Source organism: Pinus tabuliformis, chromosome J, assembly GCF_031772625.1.
Source record: "Pinus tabuliformis cultivar Carrire ecotype Pingquan chromosome J, CPIR1, whole genome shotgun sequence".
In the NCBI taxonomy this organism is placed as follows: Eukaryota; Viridiplantae; Streptophyta; class Pinopsida; order Pinales; family Pinaceae; genus Pinus; species Pinus tabuliformis.
In genome coordinates, this window is record NC_142295.1 from 1,360,902,270 (window position 1) to 1,360,927,782 (window position 25,513).

General features: G+C 37.8%; 1 protein-coding gene across 4 annotated transcripts in view; it reads left to right on the plus strand.

Annotated features, from left to right (window-relative positions):
- The window catches only part of LOC149232442 (RNA pseudouridine synthase 3, mitochondrial-like), a 142,357-nt gene extending 124,841 nt beyond the window's left edge, over positions 1-17,516 (plus strand). For 3 of the 4 annotated variants that reach the window (XM_089379411.1, XM_089379412.1, XM_089379413.1), the window contains 3 exons: positions 15,858-15,969; positions 16,329-16,375; positions 16,998-17,516. In XM_089379411.1, coding sequence (XP_089235537.1) covers positions 15,858-15,969; positions 16,329-16,375; positions 16,998-17,357 — 519 coding nt within the window. In that variant the 3' untranslated portion in view covers positions 17,358-17,516. The remainder of the gene's footprint in view (positions 1-15,857; positions 15,970-16,328; positions 16,376-16,997) is intronic. The other variant, XM_089379414.1, reaches the window with a different exon arrangement.
- Positions 17,517-25,513: the final 7,997 nt, after the last annotated feature.

A 25,513-nucleotide genomic window follows, 5' to 3' on the forward strand; every position in this document is an offset into this window, starting at 1 on the left:
TTTATGCTTGATTGAGATCTTGAAAAACCAGGAAAAGATTGATTTTGAGGATCATGTAAGCTAGAGGGAGCTGAGGAGAAAGGCTCCTTCACCTACTTTTATAAAGCAAGAAAAGAGCTTATCATAACACTTGTATTAAAGTATGTGCCTTTCTTTGGAATCTTTATGGTTGTGTGGTTCAAGAGTTGTAAGACTTAGGGTTTGTAAACCCTAGAAGACTTGGAAGTTACAACTTGTATTGAAGTCTTGGATGAAAAAGTCCCAGGGTTTGTAAGATAAAACCCTAGAGCAAGACCTAGAGTGTTGGATGCAAGTGGAGTTGATGTGATGCATGCTTGGTTTATCCCCTTAATAGCATGACAATGACTTGGTATTGATGTTAGCTCGCTGTTGAGCATTTGGTGTGGCTAGATAACTTGATGAATCCATAGGATGAAAAAACCCTAGCTCTTATGTAGAAAAAGGAAAGCAACATGCATCAACAACTGATGTTAAGGATGAGAATGAGCATCCACCTCAGAAGAAGACAAAGGAATCTAAGATTGCAAATGGAGTTCATTAAGAAGGCAAGAATCAAGAGGGAGTTGATAATTCCCTACAACCCCCAACAGTTTCTTTTGTGATTAAAAGATAAGTACTTCATATCTTTCTCTCTTGATTATTATTATTTTATTCCTTGGTTAGCCTCTTGTCTTTGTATTCTTTGCTTGGTTATAATTGTTTCTTCCATGGCCTCCTGGATGAGGTTTGCAGGTACATCGTGAAGGCCCAAGGCAATGATTCATGCAGTAGATGGCAGCATCAGGAAGTACAAGGCAAGGTTGTGACAAGAGGATTCTTCCAGTAAGAGGGAGTGGACTAGGAGAAGATTTTTGCTCCTGTCATAAATGGTCAGATTCTTAAGAATGTTTGGTGTTCGAAAGGAAGAAATTGTACAAATTGACATCCAAGATCATGTTTGACAATAGGAAGAGCTTCCACTTCCAAGGGAGGAGAAAGTCAGGCAAAGAGGGAGGAGCAACCTTCTAAGAGGATGTTATGTGATTGAGATTGGCAGACTAGATGGTCAGAGACAGGTCTCTAGGAGCAGTATGCTTTCCTTGAGGATACCATAGCAGAAGGACTTGATTACGTGATAAAGGGAGCAACTACAATAGAAAGACTTTCTTACAACTACAACAAAAGGACTTGCTTGCATGATAGAGGGAGCAACCAGGACTACGATAGGAAGACCTGCCTCAGTGCTAGAAGAAGTTTGCCTCAGAGGCTAAAATGTAGGATTTTGGCAATACACTATTTCTTGGGATTGAAGATTCAAATTTGGTGAATCCCACGATGTACAAACAATTGATTGTATTTGTGATGTACTTGGTTAACAACAGGCTAGATATTTGTTAGTTTTTGTAGCATCGGATGTGTTCTAGCCACAAAATTTGGTGGAGAGGCTAGAATACATTAGATCTCCAAAATCTAGAAATCGTTTCTAGAAATTCCACCTAAAAGTGTCTCAATTAGATTATTAACTGTTTTTTTATATTTCCTAAGTCTAAACTTAGGGAATATGGTTAATTAATCAATATTAATTGAGATAAGGTGAAAATCATCTAGAAAGTCACACAGATCGATTCAAAGATGATCCTAACCATTGATTAAGTTTTAATCTTCACTGTTGGTGCTCCAACAATGGATTATAAGAGGAGATCGACGTGGTGATGGAGAGTACACCAGTGCAGATACTCAGTTGCCTAGGCAGTTTGATTTTCTCAGTAGCAGTAACTCAACAAAGAAGATAGAGCCAGAGGGTGAGTAGCAGGTGGAAGAGGAGGGCAACAGTGTTCCGGGAGGAAGGTTTCTAGTCTCCGGAAGAGTCAAAGGAAGGTAGGCCGAAATTCTCAAGGGCCGACGTAAGCTCTGCACAGAGGGTGATGTAGGAGGCTCAACGCAGAGGCTAGGAGGTAATTTCAGAGGCAGAAAATAACTGTGGGGTGAGAGAAAATTCCTCACTATATTTTGTCAGTATTTTCCTTGGATTAGATCGCCAGTTGGGCATCTAAATAATTGTACTCAAAATTGCTGTTGAAGAATAATAATAAAAACCTTATTTGCTGCACCGGCTTTCCCGCATTGGGTTTTTTTGGGGACATTGTCCAAAAATAACTATGTCAAAATTCTTGTGTGTTGTGCTAGAATTTCTCAGTTTCCAGTTTTTTATTTTCTACAGTAATTTTATGGTGAAAATTGCAGTTGTGATTTTATTCGTTGTTTGCCGTAGCAAACAAGTTGCATAATTAAATTTTCAGTTAGAAGAATAATTTCTAGTAGCTGCAATAGATAAAACTTTCACATGGTATCAAAACACAATTGATCAACCGGAGAGCTTAGAAGCGAAAAGAAGGAATTTCACTGCTTAGTGTGGGCAACAGGTCGAAATTCCCAAGGGGTAGCGCAGTGTTTTTGCTAGGAGGCCGAATTGCTTGAGGAAGACCGATTTTTCTGAGAGGGGCAGAAAAATTCGATCCTTCCAGAGCAAGTGATTCTAGAGGCAGAGGGAGCAACTCAAATTTTCTCGTTGAGCAGATCTCTAGCTGGACGCAGAGGGTTTTTGCAGCAGTTTGCTAGAGTAGAGCCAACGTCGGGGTGGAAAAGAGGAATAACACACTATAAATTCTTCAACATAGCCATGGACAAAAGTAACATTCAAGAGACTTCAAATTTGTCTTCCAGATTGGAGGACGAATTTGCTTGCTTATCAGGATCAACTTCAAAAGGTGTCTGGTATATAGATAGTGGGGCATCAACTCATGACAGGGGTCAAAGAATATTTTTCTAGCTACAAGGAAGAGCAGATGGACTTCCAGATTACTATGGGAAACAAAACAAAATGTACTCCAGTAGGGGGAGGTACCATAGATTTTCAGAGGGAGTCAAGAGCAAGCAATAACGCTACATATGTATTGCATGTGCCAGGATTGGGTATGAACCTGATTTCAATATCTAATTTACAGGATAAGGGGTATGATATTCACTTCGTAGGGAAGAAAGTGTATGTAAAACACCCGAGCTGGAAAAAGGTAAGACAAATTGGAGTTTGAAGTAACAGATTGTACCGGTTATAGATTGATTCTCTAATGGCACTAATAGGCAGTGACAGTAGTAGTGGGAAGGAGCTGAATGAGTTATGGCACAAGAGAATGGGACATCTTCACCATGGAGCACTTAGGAGGCTCAGGGAAACAGTAACAAGGGTTCCAGAACTTAGCACGGAACACGATGATGTGTGCAGAGGATGCGTACTTGGGAAGTATGCTAAGGCCGCATTTCCAAGAAGTGACAACAAAGCTGATGGCATGTTAGGACTTATACATTCAGATATTTGTTGCTCGGTGTCCACTAGAGCTCTCAGCAGTGCTGAATATTTCGTCACCTTTATTGATGACTATTCCAGGAAAACCTGGATCTACTTCTTGAAGACTAAAGATGAGGTCTTCGATTGTTTCAAAGAGTTTAAAGATCTCATGGAGAATGCGATAGGGAAGAAGATCAAGATGCTTAGCTCAGATAATGGTGGAGAATATATTGATAAAGAATTCACAGATTTCTGTGCAAAGGAAGGCATTAAGAGAGAATGGATAACTCCATATAATCCACAACAGAATGGTGTAGCGGAGCGGAAAAATAGAACCATTGTTGGAGTTGCAAAGGCTATGTTATATGACGAGGATCTACCCAAATTTCTATGGGCAAAGGCATGTAACACAACAATATATATCCAGAATAACACTCCTCATAGAGCAATGGGGAAGAAAATGCCAGAAGGAGTTGTCACAAGTAAGAAACTAGAAGTTAGCCACTTCAGAATTTTTGGCAGCGTTGCTTATTGCCACATGCCAAATGATAAACATACTAAACTGGATCAGGCTGTAGAGAAGGGGTTCTTTGTTGGGTACAACGAAACCTGAAAGGCATACAAAATCTACACTCCTAGCAATAGGAATATTGTAATAAGGCGAGACATGAAGTTCATGGAGGACTGAGCTTTTAGGAGATCTCGTGAGATGCCTGCTGGTGATTAGAATCATTTAGCAGAAGCTCCTTTCATCCAACAATAGGGGAAGCCAATGGGACAGGCAGGAGGACAGTCACAAGGATCGAGTACTATGACCTATACTAGTATTTCCTTAGGTGCAGGAAATTCACGAAGTTCATAGCAGATGGAGCAGCAGAGGCAAGATGAGGAGGAGATGGCTGAACCTCCCACGACTAGTGGTCGAGCCAGCAGAGAGGTTCATCAGACATTGAGAGATGCGGAGGAGTTTATTGGAACTCCTAGGACAAAAAAAAGACAACACAAACAACCTGACAGGTACCAAGCATTGGTAGCTTAGGTTGCAGAACCTTCCATCTTTGAGGAGGCCGCACAACATCAGGTACGGGTAGATGCCATGGTAGAAGAGTGTATTTCTATCATGACGAATGATGTTTGGGAGGTAGTGCCAAGGCCAAAAGATAGATCAGTTGTAGGTTCTAGGTGGATTTACAAAATCAAATATGTTGCAAACGACAGTGTCAAGAAATACAAGGATGGGTTCGTGGCAAAGGGGTATGCATAGAAAGAAGGGATAGATTATGAGGAAACCTTCGCCCCAGTTGCCAGATACACTTCTATCCTGTCATTTATATCCCTAGCAACTTAGATAGGATGGCAGATTCACCAGATGGACGTCAAGACAACCTTCTTGAACAGGGTGCTAGAGGAAGAAGTGTACACAAAACAACCAGAGGGCTTTGAGACACATGAGAGGCACACTCACGTGTGCAGACTGAAGAAAGTTCTATACAAACTCAAGCAGGCTCCCAGGGCATGGTATGGTAGGATTGGCAGCTACTTGCTGCAGATGGGGTTCGTCAAGAGTGACGCAGATCCCAAACTTTACTATTTGATGGTAGAAGGTGAGCCTCTCATTCTAGTTTTATATGTGGATGATCTGTTTTTGACAAGATCATCAGGGCTCATAGAGGACTGTAAGAGGAACCTGGCATTAGAATTTGACATGAAGGATTTGAGGTTGATGCACTTTTTCCTAGGATTAGAAGTATGGCAGAAGAATAGGGAGATCTTCCTTGGACAAGGAAGGTACGCTACAAATATTTTGAAAAGGTTCAGAATGCAGGATTATAGACCCATGTCTACGCCCATGATCACCAACTGGAAGAAGATAGACACATCAGATGACAAGGACGTCGACCCCACTTTGTATAGACAACTTATAGGATCTCTCATGTATCTAATCAATACGAGGCCAGATATTTTCTTCGCAGTCAACACCCTTAGTCAGTTCATGGTAGAACCGAAGAGGGTACATTGGGCAGTAGTGAGGCACATTCTGAGGTATTTGCGTGGCACAGTTGAATATGGGTTAAGATATACCCGAGGAGATGATGTCAGATTATGTGGATTTACAGATGCAGATTGGGCAAGCAGTTTAGTGGACAAGAAAATTACCTATGGATACTACGTCAGTGTTGGATTAGGAATGGTTTCTTGGTGTAGCAGGAAGCAGAACTCAGTAGCACTGAGCTCTACAAAAGCAGTGTATATGGCAGCAAACACAACTACGCGTGAAGCTATATGGCTTTGGACGCTGCTAGTGAGCTTGTTCTAGCAGAAGATGGAGGTGACCAATGTCTATTGTGATAATGAGAGTTGCATAAAGCTCTACAAGAATCCAGTGTTTCATGACAGGTCGAAACACATAGATATTCGATGCCATTTTATCAGAGATTGTGTACAACGTGGAGCATTCCAAGTACAATATGTTCCCTTGAAAGTGCAGGTTGCAGATATACTCACGAAAGCTTTAGGAAGAGCTAAGTTCATCTATTTTAGAGAACAAATGGGTTTGTTTCAGTAGCAGAGCTAGATTACCTTGGATGATTCTTAGTTGCAACAACAACAGATGAGAGGGAGTTGCAGTGCAAATGCAGTGTTGACAACAGTGCATCTGGGTCAACAACAACACAGATGTAGCGTATATTAGAGTTGCGCAATGGTTGGTGGGAAGCAACAACCAAACATCAACAGCGTGACTGGAGTTGATACAGAGACAAAGTGTTGTGGCAGGGTGTACAGCATTAGAACACATTCCTTGCTAAGAGGGAGTGTTAGTTTTTGTAGCATCGGATGTGTTCTAGCCACAAAATTTGGTTGAGAGGCTAGAATACATGATATCTCAAAAACCCAAAAATCGTTTCTGGAAATTCTGCCTAGAAGTGTCTCAATTAGATTATTAACCGTTTTCTAAATATTTCCTAAGTCTAAACTTATGGAATATGGTTAATTAATCAGTATTAATTGAGATAAGGTGAGAATCATCTAGAAACTCACACGAATCAATCCAAAGATGGTCCTAGCCATTGATTAAGTTTTAATCTTGGTCGTTGGTGGTCCAACAATGGATTATAAGAGTAGATTGTTGCAGTGATGGAGAATACACCAGTGCTGTCTGCAGATACTCGGTGGCCCAGGCAGTTCGATTTTCTCAGTATCAGTAACTCAACGGAGAAGATAGAGCCAAAGGGTGAGTAGCAGGTGGAAGAGGAGGGAAACAATATTCCGGGGGGAAGGTTTCTAGTCTGCGGAAGAGGCAAAGGAAGACAGGCCGAAATTCTCAAGGGCTAGCGTAAGTTCTGCGTAGAGGGTGACACAGGAGGCTCAACACAGCGGCTGGGGAGGTAATTTCGGAAGGCATCAAATAATTGTGGGGTGAGAAAATTTCTCACTAGATTTGTCAGTATTTTTCTCAGATTAGATCGCCAGTTGGGCATCTAAATAATTGTACTCAGAATTGCTCGTGAAGAATAATAATAAAACCCTCATCTGCTGCACCAGTTTTCTCGCATTGGGTTTTTCCGGGCACAATTGTCCAAAATAACTGTGTCAAAATTCTTTTGTGTGCTAGAATTTCTCAGTTTTCAGTATTTTATATTCCACAATAATTTTATGGTGGAAAATTGCAGTTGTGATTTTATTCGTTGTTTGCCATAGCAAATAAATTGCATAATTAAATTTTATATGAGTTAGGTAAACAAAAAATTCAATTTTCAAATTCTTAATACTTATTTTTTTAAATTGTTTATAATTTGAAAGTTGGATATAATTTGTAAGTTTGTTGAGCTAACTCATTACACTCCTATTTTTTTTGCAGCACAATGGTGGGAGGCTTTTGGTAACCATTGTCCTGAATTGCAGAAGTTTGCAATTCGTATTTTGAGTCAAACTTGCAGTGCTACTGGGTGTGAGCACAATTGGTCTGTCTTTGAGAGGATTCACATGAAGAAGAGAGACCGTTTGGATAAAAAACAGTTAAATAATCTAGTCTATGTCCAATACAACCTCCGGCACAGACGCAACCAATTGCTGAACAAAATACCTGATTCAGATCCCATTGTGTTAGAAGACATTGATCCAACATCAGATTGGGTAGTGGAGAGTCATCCAACAGAATTTGATTCTGATGAGGATCTTGATTTGGATTTACAGGTGGAGGCATCACTCAAACATAATGTTCAGTTGAATGCAGATCCTGATCCACTTGTACCAGCATCAGGGCCAACCCCAAGTCCTCCAGTTGCAGGCGCTTCCTCTGCTCAGCCATGACAGAAGCGCATATCTCGTCTATCTCATCTTGCAGCTGCTACACAGCCTGCTAGTGCTACCACTTCTACAATTGCAGTTGGAGATGATGATGATGAGGAGCCATGGGTTGGCCTGTCTGACTCTGATCTAGAGGTTGAGCCAGATGATTTTGGCTCCTCTAGCAGTAGCCAATAGTACTGGTCACAATTTACTTTTGTTGTAGAGGTCATTTCTAGCCTCCTTGGTTATGTGTTTTTGTTTTGATCTCTATATCATCATCATGTATGTATTGGGCAGTGCACTAGGTGCCATTTTGATATAATGGATATATTCATGAGCCTACTTTGATCATATGTTGTCTTCTATCTATATTCTAATGCTGTGTGTTTGGAAACATGAATGAAAATCTTTAAAATTATGTTTTTTTATATAAAAAATAAATATTTAATGTATTTTTTACAACGATTGAGTCAAAGAAATCGAGCCAGCCGAGTCGGAGTTTTAAAATATTGGCGAGTTTAGAATATATGAAAAAGCATCAATTCAAATCCGAGGCCGCCACAGAGACTTTCTCAAATCTTATACCCATAAACAGGTTCACGCCTTTACAGAAGTATGTATACATTTGATTGAGGCCGCAAATATATATATATATATATATATATATATATATATATATATATATATATATATATATATTTGTTCACCCATTTATAATAATTAATAGAAAGTTAATAAATAGGAAAGTGAATATAAGTTATTAACTTATTAGGAATAATTAAGAGTAAAAATTAGGATTAAATAAATTATAATGAAAGATTAATACTATAAAATAAACAAATATTATAAAAATATAAATATTTATAAAACTAATATATATGAAAATATTTATTATATATAATAATTAATATAAAGTAATAAAATAAAGAAAATAGGGATCAAATAAAATTAGGACTAAATATCTAATAAGAAAGACTATAAGGTCAACTTAATAACTGACAAAATAAATAATAATAAGATAAAATAAAATAAAATAAAGAAATAAATAAAATTATATGAAATGAAATAAAAATAAGGATAATAATATATAACAAAACAAATAGAAAAATTACCGAGCATAGACTAAATTAATAAAATAAGGGAATAAATAGAAATATAATTTTTTAAAATTAATAAATAAGAAAAATAATAATCATAAAAGTGATTAAAATAGACCTAAATATTAATAATCATAACAAACGTTAAAATATACCTAAATATTAATAATCATAAGAAACATTAAAATATACCTGAAGAAGAGTTAATCATAGAATAGATAAAATAAACAGAAAGGGGGAAAGAAGAACTAAAGAGAAAAAAGTAAAAACACAAGGAGGCAAAGGGAGAAAATTTAAGAAAAAAAAGAAGGAAATTAAGAAGAAGACAATTTCGAGGAAAGAGTAGGGATCCAATCTCTACTAACTCTTCAGCCGTCATCCCTGTTTAGATTGTTGGCTGCCCGTTTCTCTATCTTGATAGCTTCTCTGAACTTTCTGTGATGGTAATGAGAGATATTAGCAAGGACAAAATAATCCTCAATGCAAATGTGATGCTTTGCTTTTATAGGATGCTCAACAAGAGCCGAAGAGCAAGAGCAATTATGCCTAATGTCTGCAACGTACTCTTGAATTCTACGCTTGATAGACCGACCTCTCTCACCTATATAAGGTTTCCCGCAAGAACAAGGGATCATGTAAACCCCCTTAGTGTTAGAGGGGTTAATTTGGTCTTTGACAGGCCTTATAGTGTTAAGCGGCTTAAAGGTTGCAAAGATATTTCTCTTCTTAAGAATATGAGCCAACTTGTCCATTGTTCCTAGAATAAAAGGAAGATGAACAATGGCAATAGGATTGTCAGGATTAGTCTTAGCTCTAGGTCCTTTTTCCACTTTTTGGAAGGCTTTCAGGTGTTGATGCTTACTGTAGCCATTGTTCCTGAAAACCTCAAAAAGATGAGGTTTCTCATTATCGATATGAAGATCATAAAAAACCTTAAAGGCTCTAGTATCAAGGGTATTCAAAACTCCTGATATTGTTGGAGGAGAAATGGCTGTGTAAGTAATTATTACTTGAATTGTTAACATTCCTTACAAAAATAGAATACTCCAATTGTGCTACTGGACTATTCTTGCCTTCATGGAAATGTAGTTTTAAAAATGGTCTATTTAGAAAATAGGGATGCAAATTAATATCTAACATTCTTCAGTAAATCTTAAATTAACAGGATATCTGTTATGAAACCAGCTCACACAAAGATAGAAAAGAGAGATCCACGCCTTAGAATTCAGCCTCTTCGAGGGGGCAACCTCCTTTACATTACATAAATGAACAATTCTTGGATGATACAAATGACAAAACCTCCTTTCTATATATAAGAGTCTAGGGAGTCACAATATAATCCAGCCGACCTAACAATAATAATATAAAGCCACAAAAATAACAATAGAGGGATTCTATGGGGCACAGAAATAACAATATGGGGGTAATAGGGGCACAACAATATAAATAAGGGGTATAACTACAATAGTAATGGGGTAATCACTAGTATTATAGGGACCCAACATGCCCCTCTCCTTCAAAAAAGTGTTGTCCTCAACGCTTGAGTAGTTCTGGATACTTCTGCATAAAATTCTCATCCTCCCATGTGGAATCTTCAGCGGATAAGTTCTTCCACTTGATAAGATACTCTGAAATTGATCGATTTCGTAGCTGTCGAGTTCTTGTTTCTGTGACTGCTTCCGGTTCCAATATAATTTTTCCTTCCTCGTCAAGTTCTGGCAATATTGTTTGAATTGGGAGCTTGTCACCTATAACCTTCTTTAAACATGAAACATGGAAAACTGGGTGCAATCGAGAAGCTGCAGGAAGCTCCAATTTGTATGCCATAGTACCAATCTTTTGCAACACCTTGTACGGACCATAATACTTTGGTGATAATTTATTATCCTTCTTAGCTTGCTTTAGGGACATTTGCTTATATGGTTGTAGCCGTAGGAATACCCAATCACCTACATCAAAACTTCTTTCACTGCGATGTTGATCTGCCTGTTGTTTCATTCTATTTTGTGCCAACACGAGGTTATCCTTTAAGAGTTGGAGGACTTGTTGTTGATGTTCGATGTGATGTTCCACTGCCTGAACCTTAGAATTTTCTCTTAAATATGATGTGATGGATGGTGGTTGATACCCATAAAGTGCCATAAATGGGGTCATTTTTGTTGCTGTATGGAAGGAAGTGTTATACCACCATTCAGCCAGAGGCAACCATTTGACCCATTGTGTCTGTTTATCAGATACAAAGCAACGAAGATATCCTTCCAAACATTTGTTTACTATCTCAGTTTGCCCATCAGATTGAGGATGATAAGATGAGCTATGAGCTAACTGAGTACCAAGACAAGAAAATAATTCTGTCCAAAAATTTCCAGTGAAAATGGGATCTCTGTCACTTACAATAATCTTTGGGTTTCCATGTAGCTTTTGAACTGTTTCCATAAATGCAGTAGAAACTGTACTGGCTTTAAATGGATGTGATAATGCACAAAAGTGTGCATACTTGGTAAGTCTGTCAACTACCACCATGATGACACTCTTTCCCTCAGACTTGGGTAAACCTGTGATAAAATCCATTGAAACCTCCTCCCAACGTTGGCTTGGAATGGATAAAGGTTGTAATAGACCCGGTGTCTTAATTGTTTCAACTTTATTTTGTTGGCAAACCAAACATTCCGCCACAAACTTTTGAATATCTGATTTAAGGCCATCCCAAAAAAATTCCTTCTTAACCCTGTGGTAAGTTTTTAAAAATCCTGAGTGCCCTCCTAAGGGAGAAGTGTGCAATTCCATAAGAATCTTTTGTTTTAGCTGGGAATTCTTACAGAGGTATAAGCGATCTTTGTACCATAACGAATCATTTTGCCAGCTAAATGTATCAGAAGTACTGGAATCTTGTTGTAGCTTTCGAATAAGTGCCCACACTTCTTCGTCATTCTTCCATTCCTCCCTTGCTTCGTTTATCCAATCTGGTTGGATAATAGAAATGGCACACAACAATGCTTCCACATCCTCATCCTTTCTTGAGAGTGCATCTGCCACCACATTTTGCTTCCCTTTTTTGTAGATGATTTCAAAGTCATAACCCAACATCTTTGTGACCCACTTTTGTTGCTCTTCAGAGGATAATCTTTGTTCTAAAAAGTATTTAAGGCTATCATGATCCGTTTTTACCTTGAAGTGTCTTCCCATTAGGTAGGGTCGCCATTTCTTAAGTGCATGGAGTATTGCCAACATTTCCTTCTCATAAATAGCTTTGCTTAAAAACTTTCCCTTGATTGGACGACTTTCAAAAGCAATGGGTCTTTCATCTTGCATTAGAACAGCACCAATTCCATTTCCTGAAGCATCACATTCCACAATAAAGGTTTTTGTGAAGTCCGGTGTAGCTAAGACCGGTGCTTGGCACATTGCCTCTTTAAGATGTTCAAAGGCCTTTGTTGCTTCCGGAGTCCATGAAAATGAATCTTTCTTCAATAATGTTGTTAGAGGTGCTGCTATTCTCCCATAATTCTTAACAAACTTGCGATAATACCCTGTCAACCCAAGAAATCCTCGCAGATGCTTTATGGATGTGGGGATTTTCCATTCCTTAATGGCTTTAATTTTGCTAGGGTCTACCTTAACTCCTTCATGAGATACAATATGACCCAAATATTCCACCTCCTGGACTCCAAAGAAACATTTGGATCTTTTTGCATATAATTGTTTCTCCTCCAATAGTTGTAGCACCCTGTCAACATGTTCAACATGATCCTTCCAAGACTTGCTGTAGATTAGTATATCATCAAAAAATACTAACACAAATTTTCTAAGGAATGGTTTGAAAATTGAATTCATCAAACCTTGAAATGTTGAAGGTGCATTGGTAAGGCCAAAAGGCATGACCAAAAATTCATAATGACCCTCATGAGTTCTAAATGCCGTTTTCGGAATGTCTTCAATCTTCATTCTGATTTGATGATATCCTGAACGAAGATCCAACTTGGTGAAGTAAATTGATCCATGCAATTCATCCAGTAATTCATCAATAACAGGAATGGGGAACTTATCTTTAATAGTGAGCTTGTTGAGCTCCCTATAATCCGGACACATGCGCCATGATCCATCCTTCTTGTGCACCAATACTACTGGAGCTGAGAAAGAACTTTGACTCGGTTGAATTATACCAGCCTCTAGCATTTCTGCAACCATACGTTCAATTTCACTTTTTTGGACATAGGGATATCTGTACGGCCTGATGTTTGGAGGAACACTTCCTGGAATCAGATGAATAGCATGATCATGATCACGCATAGGTGGGAGACCTTTGGGAGTCTCAAATACCTTGGAATGATTGTCCAGGACTTTTTGGAGATCTGGAGAAATAGATGATTCCAATGTGGAAACATCTAGCGAACATAATTGTGCAATTACACCTCTTTGCTCCTTTTTTAGAAGCTTTGTCATGCCATTAGAGCTGATTATCTTTCCTGGTTTCCCTGCAATACCCCTTAATTCAACTTCCTTTCCTTCCACAGAAAATTTCATGAAAAGTTCTTGAAAATTAAAAGCTATTGTACCCAAGGATTGTAGCCATTGGACTCCTAGTACAACATCAGCACCTCCCATTGGAATGGAAAGCATTGGGCTAGTCAATACATATTCTCCCATGGATAGCTTGATATTATGGCACTTTCCAGAACAATTTATTGTTCCTCCATTTGCAATCATCACTTGACACTCTGGTGCTGGATATAGGAAGCAATTCAATTCTTTTGCTACCCTACAATGAATAAAATTGTGGGTGCTTCCTGAATCAATCAACACTATTACCTTTTTCTTCTTGATTTGTCCTTCTATCTTGATGGTTTGAGGAGTGGTAATTCCTGCCAATGCATTACAAGATATGGTCGGATTTATTTGTTCTTCATCTAGGCTTTGTTCCTGGAATATATCCTCTTCTTTTGACCTTTCTTGCTCCTTTTCTTCTTCCTCTTCACAATCTATGTAGAATAATTTCTTCTCAGCACACTTATGACCTTTTGTGTATTTGCTATCACAATTGTAACAAAGCCCTTTTGCTCTTTTTTCTTCCAATTGTTGTGGTGTCAACCTTGTAGGTTGTGGAAGACTATGGGCAACAACACTTCCGTCTTTATAGTTGTGAACGGTATGCTTCCTAGTTGCCATAATTTTGCTTTCCATTTTTCTTGCTAACCTGAATGCCTTCTCTAATGAATCAGGTTCCCAAAGGCGCACATCATGTTGGATATTATCCTTTAAAGACCCTATGAACACATCAATCCTATGCTCCTCTGGAATATCTTTTACCCTTATGTTCAATTTTTGGAACTCCTCAATGTGCTCCATTATTGAACCCTTTTGTTTGAGACTTATCAATTGGCTAAAAAAAGTGTTGCTTTTTGTATCCTCATAATGTGCTATCAATTCTTCCGTAAAAATTGCCCAAGTGATAAATTGTTTACGAGAACAAAGCCATTGATACCATACAAACTGATTTGGTTCCAAATATAAAGTTGCCATACGTACCTTTTGTGTGTTTTGCACATTATTGAGATCGAAGAATTGCTCCATCTGTAATATCCATGTGGCGGGATCCTTGCCATCAAACTTCCTCATATCGATTTTTGGAACATGGTGAGTCTTCGATCCAACATTAGAGTCTATGGAATCATGATTAACATTTCTTTTGTTCTCATCATGAGTTTCCTTTACTACCTTTTCACCATTAGTGACCCTTTCTTGTAGCAACTTCTTCAATTCATCCATCTTATCATCCATGCCATCAAATTTAGCGTCAATCTTAGCTTCCATGCCATCCATCTTAGCTTCCATTCCCTTTATCTTAGATTCCACGCCATTTACCTTAGATTCCACGCCATTTACCTTAGATTCCACGCCACTTATCTTAGCTTCTGTTAGCTTTTGTGAGCGTGACATTTGTTGCACTTGTTCTTGTAATTTTGATATATCATGTAGCATTTCTTCCTCTTCTTCATGAGTCATGCTAGAGCTTTCAGGTTCCTTACTAGGTGTTTGCATTTTCTTTCCTCGGGGCATCAGTTACCGATAATAAAGTTTTACTATGCCCTTTGAATTCCGTTAAACCAAGCTTACACAAAAATTAAAAAAAAACTACACACCTTTTTTCACTTTATAGAAGCCTGATATTGAATCTGATGTATCTCTGTAATTTCGGATCCTCCAATTCTGAAATTGCTACCTGTAGTAGCCTTCTGCGTCCTCTTTCCAATGCCACAAGTCTGAGCCAAATTGGATTCTCCAAGGAAGAGTTATGTGAAATCTCCCACAGTGACTTGCTTTTAGACTGGTTCAGTAGAGCGAACTTGTACGACGTGCCACGAGTCACTGTTTCAACCTTTGAATCTGAAACACACGCACAAGAAACTACAGTCCGTCCTCTTTCTGTACCTTTTTACGAAATTTCAATCCGATCCTCAGAGAGAGAGTTATGACGATTTTCCCCAGGTCACCTGTTTTGAATGTAATTCAGGAGTCTGCAAAAAGACCAACTTCCTCAGATCATATCTCCGAAAATATCGCGAGAAAAGCTCTGAAATTCGGACCCAAGGTTCAGCGCCAATTCTTCTCAAATGGGTTTTTTTTGCGACTTCTGAAACGTCACAGAAAAAAAGTTATAGCGAAAATGCCACGATGACCTGTTTGGAGCAGCGAAACCCTAGAATCCAAACCTCTGATACCAAATGTTATGAAACCAGCTCACACAAAGATAGAAAAGAGAGATCCACGCCTTAGAATTCAGCCTCTTCGAGGGGCAACCTCCTTTACATTACATAAATGAACAATTCTTGGATGATACAAATGACAAAACCTCCTTTCTATATATAGGAGTCTAGGGAGTCACAATATAATCCAGCCGACCTAACAATAATAATATAAAGCCACAAAAATAACAATAGAGGGATTCTATGGGGCACAGAAATAACAATATGGGGGTAATAGGGGCACAACAATATAAATAAGGGGTATAACTACAATAGTAATGGGGTAATCACTAGTATTATAGGGACCCAACAATATCATTATATTCTTTGTTGATGTGATTTAATAAGCATTATCTTATCGATTTGGCTTATGTTTTGTAGGTAGTTTTTGATGGTGTAAAGACTGAAAGAATCATTATTGCTAATAATGCTAAAATGGACTGTGCACAAGAGGCAATAACAGAGTATAGAGTATTGGGACCTTCCGTTCATGGTGAGTTAATGTTTTTGGTGAGAACAATGTGCATGTGAACAAGCTATATCAAAAACTTCCCTTCAAGGGGAGGAAGCTGAGAGGTAGTTTAAGACAGAATTGAAAAGAATATTTTGATATTATGCATTTGCCTGCTCCTAGGTTTGATTTGTTTCGGTGTTTTAAAAAGTATTTTTGATGATGCAGTTGAAGCTTTTAGTTTTCGTCTGGAACCATTTTCTCTACATGTTCATTACCTGTTAGATAGTGTATGCAATGTCATTGAGAGATGTATCAGACCAGACAATTCTCAACGAAACTTGCATGCTTTTCTTCATATTTGCTACTATATGGCTTACGTGCAATAGTTACTTGAACAGGCTGCTCATGGATGGAGCTCTGTCCACTTACTGGGAGAAAGCATCAGGTGATGGTTTTTCGAAGTGCATCCTTTCTCTTTATTTTCTTCAATATTTGGTTTTGGTGCTTTCCATAATGCTATGTGCCAGAGGAGGCACAGGGATAAGAGTTATTTAGGAGGTAAAGCAAAATTAACTCTTGCTTTGCCTGGAAAGTAAGGGAAGACCATAGAAATCGGAGTGAAGGTTTCCTGTTTGTTTATTTTTTTGACTTGAGTTATTTAAATCTAGTTTTGTCTAAATTTTCTCACATTGTGGTTACTCCTCAACTCTGGTTTCCTGATGTTTTTGACATTTTTTGGAAACATAACAGTCTAATAGCATGGAAAGGAACATATAAATTGCCATATATAGATGAAGTTATAGTCAGTCCCAAAGGTGATCTCATTTGATTGTAACATCCACCCAAAGCATGTTGTCCACAGGTAGGCCATAGGTACAGTTTAATTCTGGTCAAGTCCCTGGGGTTACCAGCCACTATTGTGGCTGCTAGTTGAGCTGCCTTCCATCTGGATATTCTGGGGAAGGGAAATCCTGTGAAGCTTTCCTAGGCATTTCCCTTAATTTCCCTTGTCTAATATAATTACTACTATCAATGTATGCTAACATAATTAGTTTTGTTTATTATAGCTCCGTGTGCATTGTGCTGAAGCCCTGGGGACTCCCATTGTGGGGGATTACAAGTATGGGTGGTATGTTCACAAGCGATGGAAACAGATGCCTCAAATAGATATGGATCCAGAGACAGGGGAGCAATATAGATTGAAGCGACAGCGTGTCCTTAATGTGGAGAAAGGTACTGTTCTAGCAAAGGTACCTTTGCTGCATCTACATTGCAGGGAGTTGATCATTCCCAATGTTGCCAAGGTACTTAGACAGTTGAACAAAGCTGATAAGAAGTATTCTAATTCAGACACCCTAAGATTCAGTGCACCTTTACCATCACACATGGCAATTAGTTGGAATGTTATGTGTTCCTGTATGGAATAGCTTCAAACAAAAGCTCGTTTAGTTTTCCTCTTAAATTCCTTTGTTCTGTAAGCATGTGCCTTCTTGCGAGTGCTGGTCAGAATTTCTGCTAACATTCTGATGTAATCAGATTTAAGAAAAGTGCAAACTGAATGGAATTATTATATCCTTTTTCATACATCTAGATTTTCATTGTCGACGTTGAAGCGCTTATTATGTCACTGGTCAGAATGGCCATATTACTCTGTTTTTAGGGCATAATTGTTGGTTTATTTCCAGATTCCTTTGTTGCAAAGTGCATCTTATATTTCATTACTAAGCATAAATGTACATCAAGAATGATTCATCACAGTGCCAAAGGGCAGTTACATAGATTCCCCTTCCATACGTAAGGTTGAAGAGGTAGCGTGTCTTCTTTGGCTCCAATTTCAAGAAATGTTTTCACAATTTATTGCAAGAATTTAATGAAAGAGAGTGCCTCATTTTGTTGTTCCCTTTACCTTGTTTATTGATTGAGACCTGTTTGTAAATCTGCTTCCTTCATTGGTCAAGTCTAACTTGACTTGGCCAGGGATAATTGTTAATTATGCTGAGCCCTTTTCACCAATTCACTGGTACTAGTGTCACAATGACAAATGTCTAGGTAAGAGAACTATTTATTCGGCCTAGTCAATCATGTCTTTAATTAATAGTTTCTATGCGTTGAAAGTGACCTTTAAAGAGATCAAATCTGGAGAGACAGAACAATCAATCAGGGAAACTTTAAAAGCAAAGCAATGGTGGAAGACTGTATAAACTTTCTACCGTATGGACCCCAAATATGAAGGGCCTGGAATCCATCCTCTCCCCATCTTTCTACTAAGGACAGCCTTTAGGGAGGGAAACAAACTCCTGTCAGACTTGGAGTCCACCCAAACTAGGGTGACCAAATTGCAAGAGTTAACCCTGGGAAAACAGGAACAGGAGGGTTTAACAGATCATGAGGGACATATGATAGCAGTTTTCCTTGGAATTGCCTCTGAGAATCAAGCATAAGTGAAGGTTTGCTCGATACTTGATCACAGCAGGGTCATATTTGAAGGAGATCCAAAATTAATTCTAGTTTTCCTAAATAAGAAGAACAAGGATCCATTGTGGAATTTAGAAGGCCACCTAGACTGGCTAGTAGAGGCAGCGAAAAGCCTTTTAGGGGTCCAACTCTGCCACACCGAAAATGGATATAATGGGGTGGCAGATCATATGTCAAACCTAGCCATGATAAATAACCCCTCCTATGTGCTAAATCCCCTAACATTGGGGAGGGTGGATTTTGGAAGCCTATTATCAGAGCATTAATTCATTATGAATGATTTAATCAGCCAAATTAATGGGATTGACCCATCATACAACCCCACCAAATGTTATTGAACACAATGTGCAATTTAGGAATTTTGTCTCTTGAAAGAGCTATCATAACTTAATGGAAGGTGTCGTGACTTAAACCCTCACCTAAGAGGAAAAGTCCTAACCGCAGCGAGAGAGCCAAGGATCAACTATCATACAAGCCACCTATTATCTCCTAGACACTTCCTAAGGAAAAGTTTAACCTTACTCAAGGGGAAGGCTAAGGACACTATCAAAAAGATCACTAATTGTCTTAGTGACTGACTCCACTCTTTAGGCTTAGAAAATGATCTATAAATTGCTGTGGATATACCATTGGACTGTTTTTCACAATAGATCTGATAAAAATAAATTGAAATCTATACTATGAAGGTTAAATTCCTTTAGATTCCAAATTTGTTAATTATTGTTTTGTTGTTTATGCATGAAATAGATAAAATGTGGAAAATAGAGAACAACAAAATACAATCACCAAACACAATGAACACAAAGATATGCTTTGGGAAACCTTTACAAGAGAAAACCCAACTGGAAGGTGAGACTGCTTTGCTCTCTTTTGTCTGGAATGGAAATAATGAAAGTACAAAGGAGAAGGCACTCTATATTGAGTTATTTGAGAACTATGGCCTATGGGATGATACATAACACAAAGCCCCTATGTTATGTTCTCTCTCTATCCACACTCAGCTACTATACTATATTATGGAACAAAATGCAAGCAAATATAATTAATTTGAGTTAACATTGGACAAATCTGGTAGGGTGTTTTTTGCACAAGACATGTTTTGGGATTGGTCAGTTCATGCACCAACTCAAACGTGGGAGTCAAAGAAGGGTTAAACTAGTTGTTGGATCCACCTAAGCTAGTTGTTGGGCTACTATTCGCTTAGATCAAGTCAAATGTGGGTAAGTTGGACTATTTCGTGGGACGTGGACACATCCTTCAAGGTTTAACAACTATTTCAAGCGTGAACCAATGGAATGTTGGCCATTAATTTCAAGAAATAATAATTTATGAACATTTTCCTCCTTGGTTTGATGGATCGATCACCTTTTTGTGCAAATCTATTATGCACTTGTGGCTTTAACCACTTTATTTTATGAATTTTAGATTTAGAAAGTGGACTAGATCTAAATTTTCCTTGCTAAATCTATAAGGATATTTGCCAAATAATATTATTGCGCATAAAGGTGCTCTCTAACAGATTATGGTAGAGATGTGATATCTTGTCTTGTCTTGTCCTGTTTAACATTTTGACTCAGTGAAATTACATTAAAAAAAAATTATAGATAAAAATAATATTAAAGTAAAATAGTCAATTTCCCCTCTGCAGTCATTGGACTGTAAATTTTAAATATAATATTTTAAAATGTAATAATTTTATTTTAAAAAATAATATAATATTCTTTAATATATATGTTATTTTTTTAATAAAATTATTCATTTTTAACTTTGTGAAAATGAAATAAAAATAAAAATAACCCTATGTGAAAACATTTTTACTTGATCAAAATAAAATAAAATAAATAAAAAAATAACATTGAAATTAAATTAACTTCATGGTATTGACCTAGGGTATGAGAACCCATCGTATTCATGTGGAATATAACCTATTTAAAGGGAGAAATTAAAACAACTTAGATCCATCTTAACTCTGGATCTACCAAGCACCGAGAGGGATCACATCTCTTTTCACTCTAAAAGAGGTTTGCATCTCAAGAGATTTAATCTCTCTCAACGCTTGGTAGATCCAGAGTTAAGATGGATCTAGATTGATTTTAATGTAAAGGAAGTTTCTTACCTCCTCTATATAATGGAAGGACGACTTCATCGACAATTCATGGTTGGATAGTGAGAGTATTCCTCTCCATGGTGCTTAATGAAAACATTTTTTGGTCCTTATTATGTGATGTATGCTTCGACTTAGTCTATAATATTTTAAATGGTTTAAACTCGTAAGTGATTCAATATTACCACAAGGCTTAGTGTGATTAATCCATCGAGGGGCAACAAGTCAGGTGGAAGGAGAGATCAAGGTGTTAGATCTCATCTCGTACTTTGTTGGTGTGAAATAATCATTGAGCCTCTTTGCTACGCAAATCCTTCAGAGGGTTCCCTTAGTAAACACTTGGTTTATTTTATGCCATAGTCGATCCTTGGGCTAAGGGAAATCCTACTAAGGAATCCTCTCTAATGGGTTTTTGACTTCACAATTTACCCTGATTGGTTGAGAGACTGCCCATCCTTAGATATTAGTCTCCCCCCTGTTAAAATGTGCAACTAGGGCCAAATCCCCCTTTTGGGCAACTCATTTGAAGAAGATGATTATTGGATTGAATTCCTCTTTATGAGAGGTCCAAAATTGACTTTAAGGCTCACTAATTTGGACAAGGAGAAATATGATTTTGGAGGCCAGCCAACACGTGCAATTGGTCAAGGTCGGCTTGGGGTTAATTAGAGAAATTGAACCCCTCCATCACATATAAATAGAAGAGACCTCCAACCTCATTTGGCACATTCACATGACATTATTCCTTCTCTCTCCTACATTGATTGGTTCATAGATATCACAAGGAAACCTATTCATCTCACACATGCGAGTTTGTGGAGCACTAATCTAACCTTTGTTGACTTTATGTTTTGGGAGACTTTGACCAGTGTTGACCAAGGCTCCTTTGACTTCGTTTCACTGCATTCTTAGAGGGATTATCTTTGTTTTAGCAGGCCACATTTATTGGAATAGATTATGAGGCATTCTAGGCAGATTGACTTGCGTTGACCATAGGCTTGTGTTGATTGATTTGACCGCAGAGTTGAATTTTTGGTTGACCAAGTTTGACTGCTCCTTTGTTGACTGTCTTTGCTGTTGGTTGACCTCCAAGGAAGGCCAAATTTCTTTGACCTTGACCAAGCTCAAGGAGGACTCATTTTCTGTTGCGTTGACCATTGTTGACTTTCTGGTTAGGGCTGTTTGATTGCCGTTGACTGAGAGTAGTATTGCAGATTTTGATTGGGTCATTTATTTGACTAAGGGCAGAGGTATTGGATCATTGTGCTCCATTGGATATTCTCTCTCTGTTGAACATTTGATATTTGATAATAAGAAGGATTGATTAAGGGTTTTCCCCATCTTGGGATTTTTCCTTGGTTTGAGCCAAATTCTTGTGTTCTCTTGTCTTGGCTTGTCTTCTGCATTATTGTTTATGTTCTATCTACAATTACTATCATTGTGAATTAATGGTTTATGTGATTTCTATCGGAAATTAAGTGGAAATTATCATTGGGCTAATAAAAAGACATTGAAGTAATTGTTGCAAGCATAGAACATACCATTGTTATATAAAATTGACATGGTATCAGAGCCCAGATGAGGACAAACGCAAGCAAGAGAGGAAATCAATCACTAAGATATCTGTTAGACAAAGATTATTGGACAAGTCTCCATGGCCTCTACATCTCACTTCAAGACTGAGGACAAGCTCAATGACAAATCTAACTATCGTGCATGGAAGATGACTTTGGATCCGACTTTGGAAGAGCATGAAGTATTGGACTATGCGCAAGGAAAAGTGGTGGAGCCTCCTTCAAATCCATCTACTGCTACAAAAACGAAGTATAGAAAAGGTGAGGTCAAAGCTAAGAAAATTATAATTGAATCCTTACAAAAGCATTTGGTTGCCTGTATTTATGATTTCGGAACTTCTAAGAAAATGTATGATAAGTTGGTTGGGATGTTCAAAGTAAACAATGCAATCAAATTATCTTTCTCAAGAACAAGTTGAAGGATATCAAGATGGATAAAGGGGAATCTATCCAATCCTACTTCATGAGAATAACTCAAATCAAGAATGACCTTCTATCTATTAGAGAAGTTATTGTTGACAGGGAACTCACTCTCATTGCTCTTGGAGGTCTTTCAAGACCATGGGATATATTTGTCACCACCATTCTCAACAATGATAGGATACCTGGTTTTGATGAGTTATTGGCTAGATGCAATCGAGGGGAAACAATGATGATGGGGAGAGAGAGATCCAACAATGGAAATGAACCTACTACTTTCTCTGCACATGCTAAGAGGAAGAATGATGTTGGTACAAGGAGATAAGGTCAAGGGTCTAAGAAGGGATTTAAAGGAAGAGGCAAAGGAAGATGCTACAATTGCACTGGGTTCGACCACTATGCTAGAGAATGTCCTCACAAGAAAAAATTGTTGAAAAGAGTAACTAGGCTCGGTCTTCATAATGACATGTGTAATTGTGATTTTATGTAATTCATGAAAAGAAGAAAAACAAAATTATTATTGTAATGCTTGTCTCATGGGTTTCATGAGCAAGGAGTTTTATTTTTAGTGATGGCTCCTATTTTGAGCCTTTAGGATTTGTCATCTAGTCATAAAAGTCAATTTGAGTCTATGTCATGTATGAAGGACCCTTCTTGGGCACGTTACATTTTTGTATGAGTCATAAAAAGTATAAGAAGGCCCTCTAAGACCAAGACAAAGTCACCTCCTTCAAGTTGGCTTCAAAAGAATAATATAATCTCTCAAATGGACACATCGGCTCATCCTCCTGTCAAGTCGGCTAATTAGCATGGGCAACAACTATAAATAGGGCAGTTCAAATTCCAGTTCAGAACATAAATTCAGAGAAGTATTTTTCGGTGGTCTGCAATTCGGTCAAGGTCAAGGATCAAATCTCGAGGAGTGCATCAAAGCAAAGATCATCTTCAAGACAGGATCTACAGAGGAAGCATTATAACCCTAGATCGAAGGTGTCTACAAAGAATTCTTAGGATCATCATCAAGAAAAGAAGGCCAAGTTGAAGAAATCTATGAATCAAGGTCCTACCATTGAAGACATCACCAAGAAGTCATCATTGATCTTCATCAAATGATCCAAAGAGGTCTCACTCTCTATGGGATTAAGGATCACTCTTGAAGAAAACTATCTTCATCAAGGAGAAGTTTTCTTCTCCCTATATCATCATCAACATCAAGAAAGCAACAAGGAGAAGGAGCATCCTATCAAGTAAGTATTTGAATATGTTAAAATGTATTTTTGTAAGGAAAACAACAAATTGGTTGGGGCTTCAAACTATCTTGCATGGAAGAAAATGACAGATCTGAATCTCATTGAAAATGTGGTTATAGAACATGTCAAAAGATCTATCACTAAACCAAGAAAGGAGGATGCTCAAGCTCTTGCAAAGTATATAAAAGGGGAAGTTAGGGCTCAAAGGATTCTCATAGAATCTATCAAGGATCCCCTCATCCCATATGTATCCAAACTTGAAACTTCAAAGGAAACCTATGACAAACTGGTAGAGTTGTATTCTATAAGAACTCTACAAGCTAAAGATGTCAAGGGAAGATGGAATAGTCTCATACTTTATGAGGATATATGAAATCCGGGATCAACTACAAGATCTAGGAGAAGTTGTGTCTGATAGAGAAATGACTATAGTTGTATTAAATGCACTACCGAAGGAGTGGGGTAACTTTACTTCAAGTATTTATGGGAAGAAAGAAGTTACTCCATTCCAGGATCTATGGTCACTATGCAAGATTGAAGAACCTAGACTAAAGGCCAAATATAATGTGGGAGCAGGTGAGCAAAATCAAACTAATGCTACAATTACAAGAAGAAAGGGAAAATTTGGAACGTCTAGTTCTTGGAAAAAGAAAAGGGACATGTCTAAGATTCAATGATATGGATGTCAAGAATATGGGCACTGCAAAAGAGATTGTCCTAAGTTCAAGAAGCTCAATAATAAAAGAGGAAGAGAAGAATCCCATATCACCGAAGAAGTGGAAGAAGCTAAAAAGAAGAAATCCAAGATAGAGGAAGTAAGAGATCTCTACTATGACTAAGATAGTCTTCCTCACCTAAGTTCTTTTTAAGTTCCTAAGTCCTCTGTTGTAAGATATGGCCATCATGATTCACAATGAAAAATGATGAGGGCATCATAGTAGCATTGAAAGTAAGAGCTCGGGTCATCAACATAGAGAAGCATGAAAGATAGTTAGAATCTATGGAAGTCAAGGATATAGCTCTTGGGAATCTCATTGGAAACATAAATGGCAAGGTCATCTAGTACAAGGTTCATCATATATCTGTCAAAAGGAAACATCTGTTGATGGGGATACTTTAGATTCTCAACATTCTCTGATGGAATCTTCTTTGAAAGGTTCACTGATCATAAGGAGAAGCAAATGTTTCATCAAGAATTCCAAACTTGTGGAATTCATGAGATGATGGTACAATGACATAAAAATGAAGCAGATCAAGGGATTGAAGCTCTTTCAATCAAGGAAGTTGCTGTAGGAAGTCTGGATGAACTAAAGGAAAAATGAGGTATGTATGCTTACATTTGATATTGTGGAAGTCATTTCATATGGTTGCAATACTCTATCTTAAGAGCATGATCAAAAGAAAGAATTTCCTCCCTCAAAGGGATGCAAGAATGCACGGGTCACACATTCACTAGATGAAATTAACATAATATATCCTCATATGAAGTATGAGGTGGTTGACTACAATTGAGGAACTCTGATTGGAATCTCCTGGGAATGAAATGTGTGTCAAAGAAAGGAAGGAAGAGATCGTGGAATATGCAACCATGGTAAAGGTAATCAACATCTGAAAGACCAAAAAGATTTGACTAGAACATCTCCATGGAAGATATGAAGAATCTGATGGAGTGTGAAAAAGAAAGAGACCCTTGACAACATATATCGTTGGGAGATGTGTCGATATGTATGCAGGATGCTGATGCAAACTACAAGATGTCA